Source organism: Littorina saxatilis, linkage group LG17 (assembly GCF_037325665.1).
Source record: "Littorina saxatilis isolate snail1 linkage group LG17, US_GU_Lsax_2.0, whole genome shotgun sequence".
NCBI lineage: Eukaryota > Metazoa > Mollusca > Gastropoda > Littorinimorpha > Littorinidae > Littorina > Littorina saxatilis.
The window spans coordinates 44499340-44525800 of NC_090261.1; the positions used below are offsets into that span (position 1 = coordinate 44499340).

The 26461-nt window shown below is 42.5% G+C and overlaps 1 protein-coding gene across 1 annotated transcript in view; it reads left to right on the top strand.

Annotated features, from left to right (window-relative positions):
- Positions 1-26461, top strand: part of LOC138953165 (nesprin-1-like) — a gene marked incomplete in the record, with an annotated part of 316807 nt that overhangs the window by 266539 nt on the left and 23807 nt on the right. The window contains 20 exon segments of the mRNA XM_070324965.1: positions 3459-3683; positions 5744-5869; positions 6479-6625; positions 7220-7540; positions 8254-8400; positions 11094-11264; positions 11868-12095; positions 12517-12639; positions 13008-13129; positions 14241-14403; positions 16035-16361; positions 16828-16977; positions 17392-17571; positions 18230-18562; positions 18928-19254; positions 19735-20085; positions 20568-20849; positions 21369-21695; positions 24851-24994; positions 25328-25504. Coding sequence (XP_070181066.1) covers positions 3459-3683; positions 5744-5869; positions 6479-6625; positions 7220-7540; positions 8254-8400; positions 11094-11264; positions 11868-12095; positions 12517-12639; positions 13008-13129; positions 14241-14403; positions 16035-16361; positions 16828-16977; positions 17392-17571; positions 18230-18562; positions 18928-19254; positions 19735-20085; positions 20568-20849; positions 21369-21695; positions 24851-24994; positions 25328-25504 — 4371 coding nt within the window.

The following is a 26461-nucleotide window of genomic DNA, read 5'->3' on the forward strand; positions in this document are numbered from 1 at the left end:
CACTCAACTTATACCAGGCCCCTGAGGGTTAAGTCCCTTTGAAAAATAAATAATATTTCAAGGGGTGTCCCATATCTAAATTTACTTATACACATTTTTCCAATCAAGATTAAATGGGTAAGATACTTAAACATTTCATGTGTCAAACCATTCTTATCTCGCACATAAATCAGCACATCTGTTGCTTGTAAAATAATTGCTATGTTATATCGATTGTAGAACAATGTTTCAACATGCTTCCACAAATGGTGAATTTTACTGCAATAGAAAAAGAAATGTTCAATGTAATCAACTTGTTCAATACAGTATGGACATTTATCATTATTTGCGAGTCCCATTTTTAAGAGGAGAATATTGGTTGGGTATATATTGTGTAATATCTTCCACTGTAATTCTTTTAGTCTGGTTTCTGTTGTTGTTTCTTTTGCATTAAGCCAAACTTTTTCTTCAATACTAATACCAAGTTTGTTCAGCCAAAATCGAACACAGCAGGGTGGACTATATTTCATATCTGTCATAAAATTTCGAAAATCTCTAGCTTTTAACATCACTTTATCATTAAAATACAATTTCGAGAATTCTTCAGTGACAGCATATACATAATCCGTATTGTTCTTTAAATAACGAGACAACGCCGAGTGAACAACAATGTACTGTAAATAGAGTTCTGGTGAAGTACCAATTAGGTTCTGTACATTTTGAAATGACAAAATGGAATTGTTTTCTAAGAGGTCATTGACATGTGTTATTCCTTTTTTTGCCCAGTTGTCAAAATAAATTACATTATTTTGATATTTTATATCGACATTATTCCATATGCATGCCATCTTCAGAGATGAAGAAGAGTGCAGTGTATTATGTTCCAACCAGACTCGCAGTACTTTGCTCCAGAAGGAGGACTGAAGACTATCTAACCCTTTAAACTTTTTAGGACCAATAATTGAATTAAAACATGATAAATCTGTTCCAAAATTACGGAAATATAATCTAGGGATCCAAGTCCATGTACTATTGTTATTCATATTCGAAAGCTGAGCAAGCCAGCCGCACAGAATAGATTCTTGCAATATTTGCATATCAATCATTTGGATTCCTCCTGTTCCTATTCCACTGCACATAACACTTCTCTTCACTTTCTCAAATGCTTTCTTATTACAATTAATTTTCCTCCAAAGAAAACGAAACAATAACGTATTAATTTCTTTCAACACAGGTTCAGGGATGCATATTGCCTGCATAACATAAACGAGCTGAGAAATCAAAAAACTTTTTATTACGCACATTTTACCAAATATGCCAAGATTCCGTTTTTCCCAGTTTAAAATCACCTGCTTAATACTCTTAATTCGTTGTGTCCAGTTTTCATCCACGAGGGAGGCACTGGATGTATTGCAAAAATATATTCCCAGAATCTTCATTTGTTTAACCCATCTTAATCCGTATCCTCCCTCGTTGCTATTCCGTTTTGATCCAATCCACATTGCTTCTGATTTTACTCTATTTATCTTCAAACCGGATATAATTGTAAACTCGTCTAATATCCCCAAAACAACTTTAATGTCATCTTTATCACGCAGAAACATGGTAACATCATCGGCATACAGAAGTGCCTTCAAAATCTTTTTAAACATATGCACTTCTTCTGAATCGTCAGTTTCAATTTCCAAACCTTTTACTTCAAAACCTTTTCGAAATCGGGTTGCAAGCAGCTCAATTCCAATAACAAAGCCAGTGGTGAGAAAGGACAACCTTGTCGCACCCCACAGCTGACTTCAAAATCACTTGAGAGCCAACCGTTGTATCCAATGCAGCTTCTTGTGCTACTGAACAATACTTCTACCCAACGTAAAAAATCTGTTCCAAATCCGTATCTCTTAAAGGCATATAACATAAACTCTTTCGATATGCTGTCAAATGCTTTTTTGAAATCTAAAGCAAGTACCAAACCAGGTTTTTCTTGTAATCTAAAGTGTTCAATAACATCATCTATTGTTCTCAGCGTATGAGAGACGTTTCTACCTTTAATAAAACCAACTTGATCTTCGTGTACTATGTTTTGAATAACTGGGCTTAGCCTATTTGCTAAACATTTAGCTAAAATCTTATAGTCTGTATTTGTCAAAGAAATTGGTCTCCAGTTTGATAAACTGTGTTTTGATAAGTCTTTCCCTTTGTGGATCAGGGTAATAACCGCCGATGCTTGGGTGAAGGACAGACTTCCATTCTCAAATGATTTGTTAAATGAATCAACAATAAGAATTCTTAACTTTGACCAAAAAAACTTAATAAATTCTGTGGTAAGGCCGTCCATGCCTGGTGAGGAACCATTTTTCATCAATTTAAGTGCCGATGATGCCTCTTCAACCGTTACATTTCCTTCACACTCTGCCTTCTCCTCATCACTTAACTGAGGAACATCGCAATCTTGCAAAAAGGATGCAATATTATTGTCTAAATTTTCATCAGGTAATTTTCGTGAATAAAGAGTTTGAAAATACTCTCTCTGAGCTTCCAGTATATCAAATTGATCTGTAATGACTTCACCATTCTCCAGTTCTAATCTTGGCATTAATTTAGAATGTGCACGTGATTTTTCTAAGTTAAGAAAATACTTTGTATTTGTTTCTCCTTCTTCGATCCATTTTACTCGTGATCTTGTCTGGGCACTGTGCAATTCTGTTTTTTCAATAAGTTCCAAATTCAATTTTAATTTTTCTCGTCGAAAGATAGCGTTTTTATCATCTGGGTTTTTGGCTAAATGTGATTCGCATACATTTAAATCATGTTGCAGTGTTATCTTGTCTGTTCTCTTTTTTACGGCATTTTTGTTGCTGTATTGCATAGAGATGTCCTTAATTTCCAGTTTTAGTAACTCCCAATTCAATCCCGCATGCTGTGTCGGCTGCTCAGAGAGAAAATTATCAATGGTCTGATTCATACTATCAACGTATGCCTGTTGTTTTAATAAAGAGTTGTTAAATTTCCAGTACCCTGGACCTCTGCATGTATCAGTACATTTTAGTTGTAAATAAACACCCCTGTGATCAGTCGAAGGTAGTGAATATATATTGCATTCAAGCACTTCGTCTATTACGTTATCATTATCACAAGTTGTTTGACTGGTACTCAAGCGGTCTCTTTGATTTTTTTCGTAGTTCACGGTACTATGACCAAGTCGAAATTTCGGATAGGACACAATAACAATTCGGTCCCTTCAATTTCGTCTTATCCGGATTTGCCTGTATTTGTATTAATAACTGTGAGATTTTGCTGAATGTAAAAGGCACCTCACAAAATTGGCCCCATAGGAAAAGCTTGAATGTTCAGTGTTTGTGAAAGATATGAAACTTAATTTTCTTTAAGACAAAGGCAGTTGTGTTTGCTTATTATTTATTTATTTTATTTTATTTTTTTATACAGTGAAAACTTACGCGCATTTTTCATATCTGTATCACCAGGACCTTGCCTCTGACCTGAGCAAGCACAGGCAGCTGGTACGACAGCTGTCAGTGACACGGCCGAGGGCAGAACAAGGTGCACATCCATCCAGCACAGAAAGCAGAGGGTTCATGACCCCCACCATGTCGGAGGCAGAGCTTCACACGGGATGGCAGGCACTGCAGAGAGACCTCGCCCTCAAAACCCAGCAGCTGGAGAACATTTTACAGCAAAGAAGATCAGGGGTCAGTGTGTGTGTGTGTGTGTGTTTGTGTGTGTGTGTGTGTGTGTGTGTGTGTGTGTGTGTGTGTGTGTGTGTGTTGGTTTGGGGCTTGTTTTGGGTGTTTTGTTATTTGAACAGAAATGGGAGTGTTATATAATATTTGAAGCTAAACTTGGTAAGAGAAGGGCCAGACAGTAATTTGTTAAGCAACGGTTGAACTATGAGGCTTTATATTCATTGCAACATGGTTTGATATTTCTTTAATATGCGCTTGAAGCCCAGTCCTTGATGATGCATTTTGGGTTTGTGCAGAATTGCCATTTCATGGCATTTGTCATTGATGATACTCTTAAAGCTCTTAGCTTCTTTTATCAATTTACTGTCAAATACACAGCTGGTTAGGTGCATGTTTCATATTTTCCACTCACACTCTTCTTGCTAGTATGTTTTCATTCTTCAATAGACGAATTAAGTGCATGTCTCATTATTTTTGAGTCACTTGAGAAAAAGTGACTCTATGTAATCGGTCAGTGTTAGTCTGTCCGGCCGGCCGTCCGGCCGGCCGTCCGTAGACACCACCTTAACGTTGGACTTTTCTCGGAAACTATCAAAGCGATCGGGCTCATATTTTGTTTAGTCGTGACCTCCAATGACCTCTACACTTTAACGATGGTTTCGTTGACCTTTGACCTTTTTCAAGGTCACAGGTCAGCGTCAAAGGAAAAATTAGACATTTTATATCTTTGACAAAGTTCATCGGATGTGATTGAAACTTTGTAGGATTATTCTTTACATCAAAGTATTTACATCTGTAGCCTTTTACGAACGTTATCAGAAAAACAAGGGAGATAACTAGCCTTTTCTGTTCGGCAACACACAACTTAACGTTGGGCTTTTCTCGGAAACTATAAAAGTGACCGGGCTCAAATTTTATGTGAACGTGACTCATTGTGTTGTGAATAGCAATTTCTTCCTGTCCATCTGATGCCTCATATAATATTCAGAACTGCGAAAGTGACTCGATCGAGCGTTTGCTCTTCTTGTTTCAATCACATCCTGCTTTCTTTATAAATGTTTTAATGTTATTCAGGGACGATCAAATGCTCTGAATGCATGCAACATGTGCAACGTCCCTTTGGTTTTCTTAATTGTTTCTTTTTGTTTCTGTCCCTTTTTGACTCACATGCGAAGCAAAAGTGAGTCTATGTACTCACCCGAGTCGTCCGTCCGTCCGGCCGGAAAACTTTAACGTTGGATATTTCTTGGACACTATTCGGTCTATCAGTACCAAATTTGGCAAGATGGTGTATGATGACAAGGCCCCAAAAAACATACATAGCATCTTGACCTTGCTTTAAGGTCAAGGTCGCAGGGGCCATAAATGTTGTCTAAAAAACAGCTATTTTTCACATTTTTCCCATTTTCTCTGAAGTTTTTGAGATTGAATACCTCACCTATATATGATATATAGGGCAAAGTAAGCCCCATCTTTTGATACCAGTTTGGTTTACCTTGCTTCAAGGTCAAGGTCACAGGAGCTCTTCAAAGTTGGATTGTATACATATTTTGAAGTGACCTTGACCCTGAACTATGGAAGATAACTGTTTCAAACTTAAAAATTATGTGGGGTACATGTTATGCTTTCATCATGAGACACATTTGGTCACATATGATCAAGGTCAAGGTCACTTTGACCCTTATGAAATGTGACCAAAATAAGGTAGTGAACCACTAAAAGTGACCATATCTCATGGTAGAAAGAGCCAATAAGCACCATTGTACTTCCTATGTCTTGAATTAACAGCTTTGTGTTGCATGACCTTGGATGACCTTGACCTTGGGTCAAGGTCACATGTATTTTGGTAGGAAAAATGTGTAAAGCAGTTCTTAGTGTATGATGTCATTGCTAGGTTTAGTTATTTGACCTTGACCCTAAAGGTCAAGGTCATGTAAAGGTCAAGGTCAAGCATGTGAGTCGTATGGGCTTTGCCCTTCTTGTTTTCTCTGATCTTAAAACAGCGCTCTTGCCTCATTTGTTTAAGATGTTAATGTTATTCCTTTTACGTGGTTCTCTGTGTGAAGGAGTTGGTGACCACACCATCCAGCAGTGTGGGTGACACATCGCGACAGCTGCACGACATTCAGGCCTTGGTGGCACAGCTCTCACTGTGCTGGCAGCAGATGCAGGTGCAAGTGGAAGACAAACAGGTGAGACACACAGCTGAGCCAGGTAGATGTGGTGGGACCCCCCCCCCCCCCCCCCCCCCCCCCCCCCCCCCCGCTCTTTTAAACCTCCCTCTTCTTCAGACCTTACTTTGTTCACATTTTCTTGTCATACTATCTGCACATTTACCTCAGATTTTGGAGGTCGTAAAAGGAAGGTATCAATGGATGGTTACAGGAAGATAGTAGATGGAGTATTAATCCTGTTGTGGAAAAAAATGTGTCACGTAGGGGCTCCTTTGAGCAAGGGACATTTGGCGTTTTGATCATTTGATGACCAAATAGCCCATTATTTCAGTTAAAGCCCGCTATGATGTGCATGGCAATTTACAAAAGAACAGTTAAAGCCCACCTACAATAGACCGCTCTGCGCTGGTTCCCAGGCTGGCCAGCTGTAAATTTTACAGTTGTGCTCTGGTGTAAAATATGGAGAATGAGGATAAGGGTGTGTGTATGTGTGGGCATGCGTGCGTGCATGCATGCATGCGTCTGCATGCTCACCAAATGATCGAAAGCAGCAGAGAAAAAGAAAGCCTAGGAACTTCACCTTCACAGTCAGACGTTACTGGAACACTTGCATGTTTTCTATTGCAGCTTCGTCTGGACACAGCGCTGTCGTTCCAGCAGCAGATGCAGTCAGCACTGACCGCCATGTCCGCCTGGCTGGACTCTGCTGAACAGATCGTGCTGGCCCCCTCCTCTGGTCAACAGTCTGAACACGACAGGATCCGGCAAAATGAGGTGTGTGCAAAGCAGCAGGTTCTTTGATGTTTGTTTAGCTGTTTTGGCGGACATTCAGTTTCAATGATTGACTTTCTTCTGTCTGATTGGCTGGTTAATGGCTGTCATAATGTTTAAGAACTGATTGACAGGTTAGTGACTGAAGTCTTGGTTAAGAACTGACTGACTTTATAATGACTTGTATAATGTTTAAAAACTGATTGCTGGATTAGTGACTGATTTCTTGAGTCAGAACTGATTGACTCAGTGATGACTGACATATTGACAAAGAACTGATTGGCTGACTTGCTGATTTATACACTGACTGACAAGATGAGAGAGAAATGATTGTTAAGAAACTGCTGTATAACTGATGGACAAATTAACTGACTGACCAACTGACTGACTGACAGACTGACTGACAGACTGACAGACTAAACTTTGGTATGCAATGGTAAGATTTTGTTTGCAAGTGCCTGTGTTTATGTTAGTCCATAAGTGGAGAACTACTCACTTTGAAGCCAATTGATTAGCAAATGATCTTCACAAGCATTAACCTCGTTACCCAAATCATTCATCTTGCATATTAACTCACCTCAATTCCAATCCTTTCAGGCCCTTCAACGTGAACTGCGCGGACTGAAAAGCGAGATCACCACCCTGGGTTCTAAAGCTCAGGACCTCCTCACCCAATCAACTGGTCAGAGCCACGGCCTGATTCAGGAGTCGCTCACAAACCTCAACCAGCGAGTCGACATCCTCGAGCAACATGCTGTGACTCGCAGTGAGGAATTGCGCCATGCTCAACACCTGTGGCAGCAGTATCATGACGATGTTCGATCGCTTAGAGCTCGCATGCAGGAGCTACAGACATCTGTTGTTGGTCCTCCCACTACTTCTACTGCTACATTGGATTCTCTGGTGTCCAATATCAATGTGAGTGGGGATTCTTTTCTTGCTGTATTAACTTTCTTCACTGTTTGCTTTCCAACTGAAAAAAATCATGCTTGTCAGGCAGAGAGTCAGCTTTGGCATTTGAACAATTTGTGTAATGTGAAGGCTTGCAGACACTCTGCGGTGGGAAGTAATTAATGCGCTGAGGTTGCTTGGATTTCTTTCCTTCGACATGTACTAAAGTTGAAAATCATATTCTCACAAGTATTAAAATGAACAGGCCAGTTCTAAATATTACCTATTTCAGACAGGTTATATTTCGCTGAGTCAAGGGAATGTCAGGTATTTTTTCTATAATCAAGTCTCTTCAGTCATATGTGTTTGCATTTGCTGACCTTCTATGCAGATGATGGAGGAAAACTTCACACAACTATAGCACTAAATTTTTTCCTCTAATCTTTAGAGCATATTTGATGATGCTTTAAGGTGTTTTTGAACTGTTAACTTTTGAGTTTGCCAGAAACTGAAGACGGTGGACATACCAAAAACATGCAGCACTACATTGTTTGCTCTAATCTTTAGAGCATATTTGATGATGCTTTGAGGTGTTTTTGAACTGTTCAGTTTTGAGTTTGCCAGAAACTGAAGACGGTGGACATACCAAAAACATGCAGCACTACATTGTTTTCTCTTAACTTCAGAGCATGGTGCTTGAAGGTGTGTATTTGAACTTTAATACTTTTTGTGTTTTCCAGAAACTGGAGACGTCGCTTAAGAAGTGTGAAACCCAGCTGGATGAGCTGAAAGGACGAGAGCAGGAGTTGTCTGCCCAGCACCCCAGGGGCGCCATACCCTCTGAACTGGGGTCACTGCGCACCAGCTACATGGATCTGCAGAGAAAGGTCAGCTAATGCTTTTTGGCTCACGTAAGTGTAGCCTATGCGATGCTAACTTTTGTCTGTCTGTGCGTGTGTATGTGTGTGATAGAAACTTTAACATTTGACTGAACACCGAAATACTAATTTTACCTGGTTATTATCCAAGCAACAGCTTCAAAGTATTGAAGCAATGATCAACATTTCGTCGGCACGTATGTAGTTAAAGTGTGTATCCAAAGAAAACGGGTGGTGGGGGGTTTTGGGGGGGGGGTGGGTAAAAACAGGTGACTGGTTTGTGTCGTGTGTGGTATGTAGACCAGGTCAGGGGTCAAGGTTAAGTCAGATCGCGTGAAGGATTGTGGTATAGATACAGTTCTCACCCAGCTGCAGTTCGCCGATTCGGGGAAGACGATTTCACATTGTTCGGTTTCGTAGCCCCAGAAAAATAGATAAAGAAGATATCAAAGGAGATTTCCTACAGGTTAATCTGCACAGCGTGTTTCCAGTGTGTGCGCGAGGAAGCGCTGTCGAAAGCGCAGTGTCGATCTGGCAGTCGTGTCCCCGTAAGTAGGCTACAGACAGACCGATCTAGATCTAGTGTCTCCCACTCTTGCACCATGTCACCTATGCTTACTGTGTGTGTGTATGTGTGACGGAGTGATTGAGTTTGTGTTACTGTTTGTCGATTTCTTACGGGAGCCTTGAAGGCTTCGCCTCTTGTTTCTTTTTATATTTAGTCAAGTTTTGACTAAATATTTTAACATCGAGGGGGAATCGAAACGAGGGTCGTGGTGTATGTGCGTGTGTCTGTGTGTGTGTCTGTGTGTGTGTGTGTGTAGAGCGATTCAGACTAAACTACTGGACCGATCTTTATGAAATTTGACATGAGAGTTCCTGGGTATGAAATCCCCGAACGTTTTTTTTCATTTTTTTGATAAATGTCTTTGATGACGTCATATCCGGCTTTTCGTGAAAGTTGAGGCGGCACTGTCACGCCCTCATTTTTCAACCAAATTGGTTGAAATTTTGGTCAAGTAATCTTCGACGAAGCCCGGGGTTCGGTATTACATTTCAGCTTGGTGGCTTAAAAATTAATTAATGACTTTGGTCATTAAAAATCTGAACATTGTAAAAAAACATACAAATTTATAAAACGATCCAAATTTACGTTTATCTTATTCTCCATCATTTGCTGATTCCAAAAACATATAAATATGTTATATTCGGATTAAAAACAAGCTCTGAAAATTAAATATATAAAAATTATTATCAAAATTAAATTTTCCAAATCAATTTAAAAACACTTTCATCTTATTTCTTGTCGGTTCCTGATTCCAAAAACATATAGATATGATATGTTTGGATTAAAAACACGCTCAGAAAGTTAAAACAAAGAGAGGTACAGAAAAGCGTGCTATCCTTCTTAGCGCAACTACTACCCCGCTCTTCTTGTCAATTTCACTGCCTTTGCCATGAGCGGTGGCCTGACGATGCTACGAGTAAAATGGCATTGCGTTTCATTCTGTGAGTTCGACAGCTACTTGACTAAATATTGTATTTTCGCCTTACGCGACTTGTTCTTTTTTACTGTAGAGACATCACTTAAAACTTGCCCTACTTAAAATAAAAACTACAATGAGGTTACAGCAATGGAAAAAATCATGGGGGGAGGGAGAGGGGGGAGCTGGAGATGTTGATTAGACCACAGAGTCAAACTGTGTCAGCATGTTTGAGTTGAATAAAGACTCAAATAAACAGACCTGTTTACACTACACATTGAGCATAGTAAACTACGAATTTGAATAATATACTACGCAACTACCCAAGTCTGTCGTTTTCTACGCAAACGGTATTTAAAAAAATATAAAAAAAATAAAAATAAAAAAAATAAAATTTTTTTTTTTTTTTTTTTTTTTCGTCTTTACACCTGTTCCTTGTCCCGTTGTGCTCTCACACCGCCCCGTCCCTGCACGCAAACGGTATTGTTTCGGCTACGCATATCACAATCCGTAATTTTCTTCATCTCCCTTGACCGATCCATTTTCCAATCCATGTTTTCGGCCAGCAGTCGTTTGCTGCGTGCAGCGCGTAAAGCGCCCACGGGCGTTGCGTTGTAGCTTGTTAATGCCGAATAGGCTTCTCCAAGCAAATGCCGGGCACAACTGAAAGCGTTACTGCCAAACCATGCGGGCGTTTCGACACAATGGCTGAACGCAGAGCACACGAAAGTGAAGATGAGAACTGTGAAGAAAATGACTCCGAAAGGCCACCGACCAAAAAGAAAAAGACGAGCAATGCGCCGAACCAAGTCTTTCTGCCAAAATATCAGGACTACCCATGCCTTGTCTTCGCGGAAAGGAAAACATCATGCTCATTGCACTGTCTGCAATTCCCATTTTTCCGTCAGTCAATCAATACATGTGGTAAAAAGTAGCAATCATTGTTCTTGTTGTTGTGATAGGTCGACGAGAAATTCTACACATTCAATTACAAAACTACACATTTGCCTCATTTTGCTCCCGGAAAATACACATGCAATGTTTTAGGGGTAAACAGGTCTGAATAAACTTCATTTATAAAATAACTGCGTCAACAAAAGCTAGAGAAGAAACACAACTCAGGATACGTACTGTATGAAAAGACTTTACAAAACCAGAGACTACAAAAACGTTTTTCCAGACATGGATCTAACAGTGTGTCCCTGGATCTTTGTACAGCTTGTGGAGCGCAAGGCAGGCCTGATGCAGTCGGTGTCAGTGCAGGAACAGTACCAGAAGATGCTGAAGGACTACGCAGACTTCCTGGAAACCGCAGAAGGCAAACTGAAGACGGAAGCGATCTCTGCACGCGACCTGCCTCACCTCAAGCAGCAGCTCAGTGCTCACAAGGTGAATGTGAATGGATAGTTTGTAGCATTATGGAGTCAAACCGATTGCTCAAGCAGCAGCTCAGTGCGCACAAGGTGAGTGAATGGATAGTTTGTAGCATTATGGAGTCAAACCGATTGCTCAAGCAGCAGCTCAGTGCTCACAAGGTGAGTGTGAATGGATAGTTTGTAGCATTATGGAGTCAAACCGATTGCTCAAGCAGCAGCTCAGTGCGCACAAGGTGAGTGTGAATGGATAAGTTTGTAGCATTATGGAGTCAAACCGATTGCTATAGTGATGCAGCTTTCCCCTGGGATACTATTTTATACTTCCAGCTTGGTACCTCATTCAAAATACTTTTGCTTCATTCAAAACATGGTAAAATGTAAGGCTAGTGCTCCAAATTCAAGGACGTTGTTGGAAGATACCATACTTTGCAGAGAAAGAGGACCATAGCTTGAAATTTGATTCATGTCATAAATCTTATTTTCATGTTAAAGGGACATGGGTAATCATATAGTATGCAGTTGATTTTAGGACACTGAACATCATTTGCACACAAAACACTTGCGATTTTATTTTATTCAAAACTTCGTTCTTCTCTCTTCTTCTTTCCCTTTGCAGGAGTTTTTCTCAGACCTGGAGGTGCACAAAGCCATGTTGGACTCGCTGGCCTCGCAGTGTGATGCAGCGACACAGGACGCACACAGCATGCAGCACACGCGTCTCAGCAACCTGACACACCTGTTGGTTGACCAGGCCAGTCTGCATGGTCAGCGATTGGAGAGGCTGGTCCGACAGTGGAACGATCTGGCCGACAAGCTCCTACACCTGCAGCACTTCTTGACTCAGGTGAGTGGTGTGGGTGAATAGCAGTGTCTGTTACGAGAAGGCTGTGTGTAGTGTTGCTTTTTTGAAGATGTATTTTTCTGGCCTGGGATGTTTTACAAGGTTGTCTGAGTTATGAGAGGGCTGTTGCTTTTTAGAAGATGTCTCTTTCTGGTCCGGATTGTGATTTGTGTTAGTTATCAAGTTGTGTTTGTTTTTTGTGAAGTGGTGCCTTTTGTTGGAGAACACTCTTGGGACTTGGTAAAAAGTGTCCCTCTATAGCTAAGAAGACCTTTGTGAAAGGGATACTTTGGTCTGATCTCACACACTAATGTGTACACATAAGTAGAAACATCGTGTCCTTTGCTTAGACCACTGGCAAAAGCCCTGCAACTGTCTTTCTGGGTTTACAATGTGAAATTAACGCATGTGTTGCTCACGACAGGTGGAGGACGGAATCCCCAGGCCCATCGCCAGCGGAGACTCTCTGGGCACCATCCAGGAGAAGCTCGGCAAGTTCAAGCGTCTGCAGGGACAGCTGGCTGACGAGAGGCCTACTGTCTTCCAGGTAATTAACGCAGGGTTCAAAGTTACTCTGATGGCATTATACTCTGATCACTGCTTCTTTTGACACCATACTGTATCTGTTGATTTGGATAAATACGCAAGGTTGTGTGTGCTAAAAGTTCAATGATACGATCTGTTGACAATAGAATATTCCAGGTCTGCCTTCATAACATTTTTAAAGTGGAAATCTTAAAAGGGAGGTAAATTCACAAAAGTGATGAACAAGGGCATTTTAGATAACAGGGTCTTAAAATGGTGGGTGGGGGTGGTAGATATAAATGAAGGGATCTTAAAATGGGGGCTCCACTGTGCCATGCGTGCAGTCATGAGAATGATTGACAGTGAATGGACATGTTGCTTTCCCCACAGGCTGTGGACCAGGGGAAACAGATCCTGCATAGTGTGTCCTGTCCCGCCCTGGAGGCGGCCATCACAGAGTTGGCTGACAAGTGGGTGGAACTCAACACTCAGCTCGTCCATGAACTGAAAAAGTGAGTTTGCTTACTTATACTTGCTTGTCTGTCTGCTTTTTTGCCTACCTAACTGTCTCTAAGCTAGTCTATCTATCTGTCTGCCAGAGCAAAAAGATTCTCAACATTTATCCCATCAATCATAGTTACTGTGAAGTGAATTGACTTGACTTAACTGACAAGACCAAGGCCATAAGGCCAACAAAAAAAAATAGTCTGTTTATGGTAACCCGACCGACCCTATTTTTTTCGCGTTTGGGAAAAAAAAAAAAAGCAAAATAACGTAAAAATATGGTTTTTTGGCTCACGTAAGTGTAGCCTATGCGATGCTAACTTTTGTCTGTCTGTGCGTGCGTGCGTGTGTGTGTGTGTGTGTGTGTGTGTGTGATAGAAACTTTAACATTTCCGAGTCTATGGAAGAAGATTACGTCTCGGTCAAAAGTGTTTGACGTGTGTGATAGAAACTTTAACATTTGAAGACGTCACATTATGACGTAAGAGGGTTAGACGTCACGCGAAGGAATTACTGAAAGTCTCGGTCATTGTTATTGTGAGCGGGCCGAGACTAGTTGGCAGATCTAGTGTCTCGCTTTCTTGCACAGTTTCACCTATGCTTACTGTGTGTGTGCGTGTGTGTGTGTGTGTGTGTGTGTGTGTGTGTGTGTGTGTGTGTGTGTGTGTGTGTGTGACGGAGTGATTGAGTTTGTGTTACTGTTTGTCGATTCTTACGTGAGCCTTGAAGGCTTCGCCTCTTGTTGCCTATGTTACCTTAAACAGACCTATTTTTTTTTTTGGCCTAACCATTTATTGCAAGATCTAAGAAAGAAAGGGAAGTAAGCGCTTTACATGCATACAACATGTACAACAAGAGTACGTAAGAGTTATACAGAACCAGTCGCCTGGCACATGAGAGAATAGCAAGCATTGTGACGAACAAGCGACTTCCATCATCTATTGCAAGCTTGTCAGCGCCTGCCTTGCATTGTACAAAGCCACATATAATTTAACCACTACATTGACAGCTATCACTGGTAAGTAAAAGCCTCTTTTTATTTCTAACTGAAATGAAGACTTCTTCACCGAAAATTGAACATTTCTTCTTATCAGAATTTGTTTGTTTTCCCCACCACAGGACGGAGACAATCGGAGAGCAGCTGCAGATCTTTGAGGCTGAGGCCATGGTGCTAAAGACGTGGATGTCCACGGCCAGGATGAAGCTGGACGACCTCAAACACCTGAGTGAGGAGGACATGCAGAACATCGGCAACATCCGCACCAAGGTCGAACACATCCTGGTAAGCGCAGATATGCTGTGGGATGTGCTGGTATGTTAGCTCCGAGTCCAGACTTACCCAAAATAAAATTAAAATAAAAGTAAAGGATTTGATCAGGAAGGGACGACTAGATCATATTTCTTAAATTGCAGCTACTGTTCATAGATAAAATCAGACTCTAAATTCATTTGGCACATACATCTTTTCATGTTTCAGCACTTGTTTGTGCCATAGTTGATAACGAGTACAGTAGTCCCTCTCATGAACGGACACCCTTGGGCCATAGCGAAACTGTCCGTACATTGCAGGTGTCCGGTCACGGGAGGGGTGACCACACCACCCCCTCCCCCATACACTCACACAGAGACACACAAAAACAGGATTGAGTCTATGCTAATCACTTCTTGTGGCTACTAAACAATAACAATAAACTCCTAATACTTTAAACGTTCTGTAAAAATGATTTGTATAAAAAGTGTTGAAAAGAAAAGATAAAATAAATCCTCAAGGCAGTGAACACACTCACCATGCACTGACATACGAAAGCAGCCACACGAACACAGCACAGAGGAGCGTGTGCAGATGCTTTGCAAGAATAATCTTGAAAACCAGTTTGAATAAATAGCAGCAGATAGAGCTGCATGTCATAATCATGTAATTTATTTTCTTCTTGTCTGGCTTTATTGACTGCATGCCGATCATGTGGCATGGCAGTGACTTTTCACTCTTCAGTCGGAAATACACTGTACATAACACAGCTCCCACTCTCCCTCACTAATGCCTACCCCAAGCCGTGACAACTGATGCTTGGAAATTGTGTGGAAGAGTACACCTCTCTATTTCTTTCCAATGCTCTTCCTGCTGACATGCAGTGACACCGGACACCCCACAGAGTTTAGCCAGCTACCCCTCCACTCCCCCCCTCTCTCTCTCTCTCTCACTCCCTCCAGCCATGTACTGTTTGGGGCTGTGGCCAGAGAGGCCAGCTCAGAGCAAAACCAGTTGACTGTGTCGTAACTTTTGACAAAGCAAGACAACTGAAGGGTTCACAGATTAGGCAACCGACTCACTGGTCAAGGCTGAGGGGAAACAAGAGTATCTTGTCAATGAAATAGGTTACACACAGACACACGATGCTGAGAACTGTGGCCGGTTTTTCACTCTCTTTCGCTCAGGACCTTCATCGCATGTACTCCACTCCTGACCAAAACTACCCCCCCTCCTGATGGGTACACGTGCACTCAAGTTATCAGTGACTGTCATCACGCCATTGCGGCTGAGATCTTTGTACCAAGAGCCGGACTGCTCTGTTATCGATTTCAGTTGTGGTGAAAATTTGACGATGGTCTGTCCGTACATTGGAGGTATGACCTGCTGTTGGGACCGAAAATGAGTGTCCGCGTCCACGTTTTGCAGGTGTCCGTTTAAGGGGGGGCAAATATAGAAGGAAAACACTCCGTGCCGAGCAAATGTGTCCGTACATGTCAGGTGTTCGCTCACGCCGGGGGCCGTACATTGCAGGGACTGCTATACCACCTAAAAGCAAACAGGCCTGCTCACAAGTGAGTGCAACATGGCATACTCAAACATTGTCTCACATTCTCAAAACATGTTCATTCGCTAATTCACTTCAACCAATTCTTTTACAACAGGAGTTCCGCAAGGAGGTTCAGAACCAGCAACCCCTGAAGTCCAAGGTGATATCTGTGGGCCGCCAGCTCATAGCAAACCGCAACTACGACACGCGCGGTCTTGACTCTCGCCTTGAGGCCATCGAGGAGGAGTGGACACAGCTGGAAGAGTGTATTAACGAAGCGGAACAGAGCCTGCACCAAGCGCAGATGGAGCTGATGCCATCACGCCAGGCTCTGCACGAGCTACAGGTGTGGATGGAGGTGATAGAGAAAGCGCTCTCTGCCGACGCCCACAGCCCCATCAAGACTCTGGCTGATATTGAGATCATGCTGAAAAAATACAAGGTAGGTCAAACACAAAGTTTTAATGATGATGATGATGAGGTGGGGGATGGTTGCTGGAGAATGCATTCAGTGTTCCAAACACATGAATGGACAGTGAGGAAAGAACAGCATGCGAACAAGGAATACAGAATATTCATTGGGCAGGAGAAGATGATAGTGACAGAAAAGATAAGCACACACGTACACACATGAATGCAGAATGATGGTAAGGAGAAGTGATGTACAGTATGTCATGAAAAGGGTCAGTTGTAAACTGACATTTCAAACAAACAAATCATGACAAACATAGAGAGAAGTGCTGAATCCTTCTGCATGTTAGTTTGCAGCTAAGCCAGTGTCAAAGCCTTTCATCACAACAGTCACATACCCATATGTGTATGTTGTTTTCATGTGTGTGAGTTGTTTTCATGTGTGTATGTTCTTTTCATGTGTGTGTGTTCTTTTCATGTGTGTGTGTTATTTTCAGGGGTACAAGGTGGAGCTGGCCAGCAAACAGCTGACGATGGACTTTGTCAACCAGGGAGTTTTGCAGCCAGGGCCCCATGACTTTGGCATTGACACAGAAAAACTCGATTATGCCGAGAAACTGGCAGAGCTCAACCGCCACTGGAACAAGGTCAGTTAAAAAAGAAAGCAATACTATATATGCATACATACACACGTACATGTGCATTTTAAAATGTTATATACACAACTTGTAAAGCTGAAGACAGCTAGGTAAAAAAAAAAGAGATTGTAATAGTTAAACTGACAAATTCATTGTTTTCTCTACTTCCATACACCAACAACTGTATGATTGTAGAACGTGTCGTCAAAGTCAATGGCATTTCCTGTCTTTGAGAATGTCAGGAAGTGTCTGCCATTTTCACAGCAGTCGTCAGAAAAAACTTACAATTACTTTTTGAATCATAAAATGAAGGAAGTATTGTGTGTTCATAATATGAAGGCATCCTAAGCACTGTAATGGACAATCTACAGTACAATATGCAGTTATTGTCCACATCATACAATGAGCAAAATGTATGTGCAGGTGTCCAGTGACATCAACGAGCGACTACGATCCCTGGAGCAGTTGTCAGGCAAGTGGGCAGACTACGAGGTGGCTCTGGCTCAGCTCCAGTCCTGGTTCAAACAGCAGGAAGACAAGATCAAACGCTACCGTCTCATCGGACATGAAGTCGGCGTCAAACAGACTCTCAAAGACTGCAAGGTAAGGTGGTCCAGCTTGAGTGACACGGGAATAATACTTCAGTCTAACATCATATGCAGGTATAATTGTTGCTGTTTTTGTGGTAGTAGATAAGGGGAATTCTATATGAAACAACAAGAAGAAAAGTCTGCTCTTTTCAAAAAATGTTATACATGTCGTTATGATGTCTCCGATAGTTAAGAGCAAAACAACATTTCTGTGAATTCTTTCTGGTAGGTATAGAGACAACTCTTGAGCAGTGAGAAATCAAATCTAAATGTTTATAAAAAGACCCACCAGACTCTAATCGTCAACTTATTGTTGCAGACAACACAGCAGAACTGTTTACCCTTACTATTTTGGAGTAATTTATTACTATTTTTTAGGCTTTTTGGGGGAAAAATACTCCTTTTGAGTCCAGACTACGATTTTCAAATGTGCTTCAAATTAGGTTTGTGTTGCTAATGTTGGCGTTTGTAACCACTGGGTTACTATTTTGGTCATCAGATTACTATTATTTTTACTTGACCATTACTCTTGTCAAGTGTTGGGGGTAAACAGGTCTTGACACAGGATCAATTGGAGCCTTGAAAAGAAGACAAAACGAAACAGACTATAATTATCCACGTGTACAAGAATAAAAACAACATCTGATTGAAACTTATGTTACTTTTTGCAGTCGATGCAGGATCAACTACAGTCTCGCAAGGAAGACATGGACTCTGTCAAGGCGCTCGGACAAAGCCTCATCGAGCTGAGCCGCGAGTCACCCGGCTGTCAACGCAGCGTGCGCGAGTCACTCAGTTCCCTGTCCCAGCAGTGGGAGCATCTGCAACAGCAGATGATGCAGTTGGAGAGTCTGCTGTCGGACATGCTGGGCCAGTGGGCCCGTTACCATGCCGACCTGCACAGCCTCAACCAGGTGCTGGCCCAGACGGAGTATACACTCAACCGGTACTCGCTGGTTGGAGCTGACATGCCAACCCTGCTCAACCAGCTGGAGAAACTGAAGGTGAGAGAGCGCGTATTTTCTGAATAGTTGGTTTCTTCTAGGATGGATCATTGCTAAAGTTTGAGCAAGGTGTGTGTTTGCTAACTTTCAGTTTGTTTTTCACTGTTCTTGAAATTATTTTTTGAAGGTGAGAAAAAGTATAATCACAGGATAGTGGTTTTGTTTCAGAACAGATCTTTATCATGAATCTTCTCTTTTCTTACACAATATGAATATATGATGGAAGATTCTCTGTGTGAGTAAATTGCTGTCTTATCTAGCATTTTAATGTATCCATGTACAAGAAAAACAGATTACATAAGATTCAGCAATGCTTAGCATAGTTTCACCATAGTAAAAACAAAAACTTTTTCTCTCCTTCTCAGAACCTGGAGAAGGAACTGAAGCAGCACAGCTCTCACCTGGACTCGTTCTCCACTCTGGCGGCACAGCTTTGCCAGGTGTGTGAACCACCTGTGCAGGCTGAAGTGCAGGCTACCGTGTCCGACATCAAAACCAAGTGGAGCAAGCTGTCCGCAGACCTGTCCACCCGCCGGGCCCAGTTTGAGCGATGCCTCGGCAAATGGAAAGAGTACGAGCGAGAGTACGAGAAGATCAGCAACTGGCTGAGCAAAAAGGAGTCAGAGTGTAGCGAACTAGTGGCGATGAGAGACGATGTTGTGGCCAGGCAGGATTGTCTGGAAAAAAGCGAGGTAAATATTTTTGGGGGTTAGTTGTAGACCAGTCCTTAGCCATAAGTCGTTAGCTCTTGAGTTTGCTTGTAAAGTTGACGGCCCTGCTTTAAAGCATACTCTAGTCTAGAAATATTAGCCTGGTAGAACCCTCGTCACATTCTGGAAGAAGATTGAACACCCAGAAACTCAGTATGAAGATGAATTCTTGAGATTGCCCCTTTTGTGAGGGGTTATTGCTGTACTAATGTTGTATGTATGGGTAATGTGGATGGATGTGTACGTTAGCATAGTTTGTGAAGAATTTCATTTATCTGCTGTTCAGGGGGGGGGGGGGGGGAGTGGGGGGAAGGGGGTCAAGAGATAGAGGACTGTACAGAGTTTCATGTGTCTGCTGTTGTAGAGGTGTTGTTTGGAAAAGGGGGAAAGAGTTAGAAGACAAGAGAAACAAAACTAACATAGCAGCTAGTCTTCTAATTTCTATAATCTTTTGATACCCAGGCCCTGCAACAAGAGCTGGATGAGATCCAGACCCAGCTCTCCAGGCTGTACAAGCTGAGTGACGACCTGACCAAGAACATGGGCACCTCCACCATCGTGCTACTCACCTCTCGCCAGTCCCTCATGGAACAGCGATTGTTAGGACTCCGCCAACTTCTGTCCCAACACATCGACGGGCTGAACGAAGATCTCTCGCAGGTCAACCGATTCCGGGAAGCCTTTGCTTCGGTGAAGAAGTTCCTGGAGCAGGCTGAGGTCGTTCTGTCTGTGGAAGACCCTGGCAAGGTGGCTGAGCAGAGAGACATTCAGAACAGGCAGGATCAGCTGAAGCAGCTCGCTGGACAGTTCCAGGTTTGTGGTGGCTTGTGTGTGTGTTGGGGGAGTTGGGAGTGTGTGTGTGTGTTGGGGAAGAAGCGAGGATGGGCTGGAAGATTGGTGGTCTGTGTTTCTCTGTGGACATGTGTGCATGTTTGGCACAGGTGAAGATGTTTTTTCCTCTGTTTTTTTTATAAGCACGAAGATAGTATGTACAGTGCCAATGTGACTCTTGCATCATTCTTGTTAGAAGTTTGGCAAAATGGAAAATTCAGGCAGATCACACAAGTTCTTTGGCAGGTAATATTTCAAATGCTGTTTTATATTTTTCATTTTCTGGTTTCTTGAATGCAACTCACTGCTGTGTGTACGTGAACAGTTTTAAGTCTGCATTTCTTTTACAGTATTTGTGTGTGTGTGGTTTCAAGTAATTCCAAAGTCATCCCACTATAGTTATTGCCTCAAAACAACAGCTGACAATCGCTTCTCTAATCCTAACCCTTTCCCACTTCCCACAGGAAAAAACACCCAAGCTGGATGAAGTGAACGACCTGGGATACCGCCTGGCCCTGGCTCCCAGCGATTCCTCTCAGCTCCTGGATTTGAACCACCAGTGGTACCAGCTGAAGGCAGACTGCCAAGAGCGCAGCAAGGCACTGCAGTCCCATCTTCTGGCGCAGCAAGATTTCACGGCTAAGTGCCAGACCTGGATGGCTTTCCTTGCGGCCACCGAGCGCGACCTCGCCACTGAGGTCGCTGGCAACCTGGCGGATCTGTTGGACCAGCAGAGAAAGTGCGAGGTGAGGATGGTTTGAGGGTGGAGTCATATCTCTCTGGTTTTGTGGTGTGTAATTTGTCATTCCTTTGTCCTTCCACCTTTTCTTCCCTATTTTCCTTCTTGCTTTCTAGCTTTCGATCTCTGTCACAAAGTGATAAGTTCTGAAGGATTCTTTTTTTCTTTCTTTCTGTCTGTCTTGTCCTTTTTACAAACGGAAGCTGTTAAGGATGCATAGGGGTTTGTGAATATTGCCTTTCTGCATTGTACATAAAATGTCTTGGTATACAATCCATTTTAAACCAGTATCTAGTTCAACACAGAAATACGAAACTATTCCTGCTATTGCTTTAATGGTAGGTAACAGTAAGAGATAAATCTTGGCAGAGAGCTTGCTATTTCTGACAACACATAACAAAAGTATTGCAACTTTTTGTGCTGTTACTTTAATGGTAGGTAAATCTTGGCAGAGAGCTTGTTATTTCTGAGAAAAAAAAACATGAAGAAAAAATTATCAAATGTTTGCATTTGTTCTCTCCCACAGAAATTTGAGGGTGAGATGTACAGCCATCAGCAAGTCCTGCACGCCATCGTCAGCGACGGACAGAGGATGCGACGATCTGGCGAGGTGGAGGATCCCAAGGAGTTTGAACGCAAACTCAGCCTGCTGTCAGAACAGTGGCAGAGCGTTACCCGCCGGGCCACGCAGCGCAAGAACCTCATCGACAGCACCATCCAGGACTGGCACCTGTTCAACTCGTTAAGCACGCAGCTGCGCACCTGGCTTGGGGAGAAAGAGCTGATCATGAAGACGTTCGAAGGTGACAGGCTGTCCCTACAGCAGATCAGAAATCATCTGGATAAAGTCAAGGTAAGGATATGGATAAGATATAAGGATGAGATAAACATAACAAAAAGAACAAACTCTCGGATTCCTTGTTCTTTGCTGAACTTCCTGCCTTTCTGGAACATTGTGCTGATGTCAATTGTTTTCTTCTGACCGGTGATTTTAACATTCATTATGAAGATGCAAGTGACACTCTAACCCAACAACTCTGTGATCTAGCTTCCATGTTTAGTCTTGTTCAGACTGTCGATTTCCCGACACACAACTCTGGTCATACTATTGATTTGATATTTCATATGGTTTCTGATAACCTTGTTCATTCGACTCATGCTTGTAATGATCTGAAGTCCGACCACACGGCTATTCTGTGCCACCTAGCGGCCAAGAAGCCACCTACAATGGTAAAAATAGAATCAATGCGATCCATTAACAGCATCAATATGAACGAGTTCGTTGTTGATGTTGCCGATGGTTTGACCCCCACTATGTCACTTCCGAACCTGAATCAACATCTTGGTAAGGTTCTGGACAAACATGCCCCTGTGCGTCAGCGTGAGGTGCGCCAGCGTAAGCCTACGCCGTGGTACAGCTCGGTCGCTGATCAGCTCAAGGAGCTGAAGCGTGAGCGTCGAAGGGCAGAACGTCGCTGGCGCTCCTCACCACTGACAATCAACATGCAGATGTATGATGCCGTGAAACAGAAGGTCACCGACCTTGTGCATAATGCTAAAACGTCATTTTATTCTGCTATGGTTTCTTCCAGTGCCACATGCAAACAGCTCTTCAACAATATGACCACACTGTTAGGCACGCGTAAAAAAGCCTCCTTGCCTACCGTCTTTGACGTTCAACAACTTCCGGCCCTTTTTAGTGACTACTTCAAGAACAAAATCCTTTCGATACGTGACAGCTTTTCGCATGTTGCAAACACACAAAGCGCATTTCCTACCGATCCGTTTCAAGGCACTCCCTTTTTAGCTTTCACCACTGTGTCTGAAGACGATGTCAAGAAGTTAATTCTAAAAACCGCCCCCAAGACGTGCGAACTTGACCCGATTCCAACCAAACTACTTATTCAAAACATCGACATCCTCCTCCCTACCATCACTAACATAGTGAACGAATCACTCTCTTCTGGCGTTGTCCCCACGGAATTCAAAACCGCTTTAGTAAAACCACTGCTGAAGAAAGCTTCTCTCAATTCCAACGAGTTGAAAAACTATAGACCTGTCTCAAACCTTCCTTTTCTATCGAAAATTCTCGAAAAACTTGTTCTCCGACAGCTTGCCTCACATCTCTCATCCCACAACCTTCTTAGTGCCCACCAGTCAGCCTATCGACCACGGCACAGCACGGAAACGGCTCTTCTTCGTATTTTGAATGACCTTCTGACCGCTCTAGACCAGGACAAAACATCCGTCCTCTTGCTTTTAGATCTGTCTGCGGCTTTTGATACGATAGACCATGACATTCTCTTTTATCGTCTAGAGCACTACTTTGGCATTAGCGAGATGGCTCTCTCTTGGATTCAAAATTATCTCTCAGACAGGAAACAGTTTGTTCTGATCGATGGCCAACAATCTGCTGAAACCTCTCTTGTGTTTGGTGTTCCTCAAGGTTCTGTGTTAGGCCCGGTGCTGTTCATTATGTACACAACACCGCTGACAACTCTCATAGAGAATCATTGTGTGCTACACGAAATCTTCGCAGATGATACGCAGATCAATCATTCCGCATCACATGACAAGTACCCAGATTTGGTTCTGTCGCTACAGGAGTGTGTGAGAGATGTCGGGGCATGGATGGAAGAGAACAAACTCAAACTAAATGACGACAAAACTGAAGCCATGCGTTTTTCATACTCCACCCCTACCCATGCTAAGTCTATTTCAGAACTCCCACAGGCCATCTCTTTGAACAATATCGACATTAAGTTCTCGGATACATCCCGTGATCTCGGAGTCTTTTTTGATAAAGATCTTAGCATGAAACAGCATGTAGTCCAAACATGTAAAGCAGCGCGAATGGAGATCCGGCGTATAGGTTCCATTCGACAGTACCTTACCGAAGACGCAACCAAAAGATTAGTCTGTTCCGGCATACTCTCTAGATTAGACTACTGTAATTCACTGCTCGCTGAATGTCCCAAATCTGTCACCAAGCCCCTGCAACTAGTCCAGAACGCTGCCGCTAGACTCGTGTTTCGAACACCTATGAAACAAAGCGTCACGCCTCTACTCAAACAGCTACATTGGCTTCCAGTGGAACAAAGAATTAAATACAAGATCTGCTGCATTTTCTATCAAATTGCCGCGGGCACGGCTCCACAGTACCTGTCCGATCTCGTGCAGAAAAACAATCCTGAAAGGGTTGTCCGTTCTGCCTCCCAAAATAAATTTGTCAAAGCTCCTAAGTATCAGAGGGACGATCATGGTGGCCGCTGTCTTTCAGTCGCAGCTGATCATATCTGGAACAAACTCCCCTTGTCTCTACGTCTCAGTCCATCTCTGCCTTCTTTCAAAGCAAATCTCAAGACTCACCTCTTCAGAGAAGCATTCTATGATGATGTAGTTGTCGCGACCCTGTAAATGTGCACTTTCGGATGAACAATGTTTACTGTGTGTGTGTGTGTGTGTGTGTGTGTGTGTGTGTGTGTGTGTGTGTGTGTGTGTGTGTGTGTGTGTGTGTGTGTGTGTGTGTGCGTGTGTGTGGACATGTGTGGGTGTGTGTGTGTGTGTGCATCATAATTGTTGTGTATACTGAGAGTTCGTTCCTGTAAGAGCCTCTGGATTTTTGTAACATTTATGTTTTGTTTTTGGTTTTTGTTGTAAAGTGTTTATGATTGTGTTCTATTCCGTCAATGGCGTCATTCTGGTAATGATGTTGTTATTGCTTTTGTAAAGCGCTTTGTGTGTTCGAAAGCGCTATAGAAATCACCATTATTATTATTATTATTATTTAAAACATGAACAGCTTTTTATTCTTATCAATTGCCTCTGCTTTAGCAGTGATTTCGCTACATGTTTTGAAAACTGGCACAGTCTCAGGTACCTGTGATGAAAGAACTTCCTCAGGACCAGCCAAGAGATGTCGCTATACTGCAGGTGTCCTTTCCTGGTAGGTATACTTTAGTCAAGCTGATCTAAATTTATTTATTGTTTTAAATTTTTATATTTCAGACCATCCAGAGTGAGTTTAAGATGCAGCAGGAGAGTTTCCGCAAAGTCCATGACCTTGGTGCGACCTTGCTGCAGCGTGCCGACTCTTCAGCCGCTCAAGAGATCAAGGTTGTCACTGCACAGCTCCAGAATTCATGGATGGAGGTGGGATTTTTAAATTTTGTGTGTCTGTCTGCCTGTCTGATTTTTTGTTTGTCTGTCAGTCTGTCTGCTTGAAATGAAAGAAAAGCAGAGAGTGTGTTTGTGTCTGTGTGTCTGTCTGCCTGACTGGCTCTGTTATGTGTGCATGTGCATTGGTGTGTGTGTGTGCGTGTGCGTATGTGTGTGCTGAAAAAATATTGACAGATCAATTGCTGTGACTGTGCAGAGGATACAAATCAGTAGATGCAGGCTTGCCGTACGTTGGCCATTCACTACAACTACAACCCCATTGCGTGTATAGTTGTAACACTACAGGTGTCCTATTACTTTACACAGGTGTACAACAAGCTGGAGGAGGAGCGTGTGAGACTGGAGGCGCTGCAGAAAGACTGGAGGGAGTGTGAGGAGGACATTGAGGAGATTCTCACCTGGCTGAGAGGAATCCGACTGATGCTGAACGCTGACATTCCCAACACCTATGACGACCTCCAGGCTGACCTCAACCGTTGCAGGGTAAGGTTTGATTTGATTTGTGTCGCACATTTATTTCATCTCTTGTATCAACACTATCTTGGATGTCAACTACCACAGGCTGCTGCACCTCTGGCCTTAAAAAACATAAAGTCAAAATGGTAGTGTGGGCCATGGCATCTTTATTTGAGCATTTATTGGTTTTAAGCATTTGGAAAGAACCTAATGTTTCGGAGAGTGACCGAGGGAGGGGTGGAGAAACATCACTGGAGTAGACTGGTGGCAATTCTAAACCCTCTTTAAGTGTCAAAACCTCAAATGAACACCACAGCCTCTTGTTCAATCATTTTCCCTTTACAACATTACTCACTCCTTTTTGACTCACATGCGAAGCAAAAGTGAGTCTATGTACTCACCCGAGTCGTCCGTCCGTCCGTCCGTCCGGCCGTCCGGAAAACTTTAACGTTGGATATTTCTTGGACACTATTCAGTCTATCAGTACCAAATTTGGCAAGATGGTGTATGATGACAAGGCCCAAAAAAACATACATAGCATCTTGACCTTGCTTCAAGGTCAAGGTCGCAGGGGCCATAAATGTTTCTAAAAAACAGCTATTTTTCCCATTTTTCCCATTTTCTCTGAAGTTTTTGAGATTGAATACCTCACCTATATATGATATATAGGGCAAAGTAAGCCCCATCTTTTGATACCAGTTTGGTTTACCTTGCTTCAAGGTCAAGGTCACAGGAGCTCTTCAAAGTTGGATTGTATACATATTTTGAAGTGACCTTGACCCTGAACTATGGAAGATAACTGTTTCAAACTTAAAAATTATGTGGGGCACATGTTATGCTTTCATCATGAGACACATTTTGTCACATATGATCAAGGTCAAGGTCACTTTGACCCTTATGAAATGTGACCAAAATAAGGTAGTGAACCACTAAAAGTGACCATATCTCATGGTAGAAAGAGCCAATAAGCACCATTGTACTTCC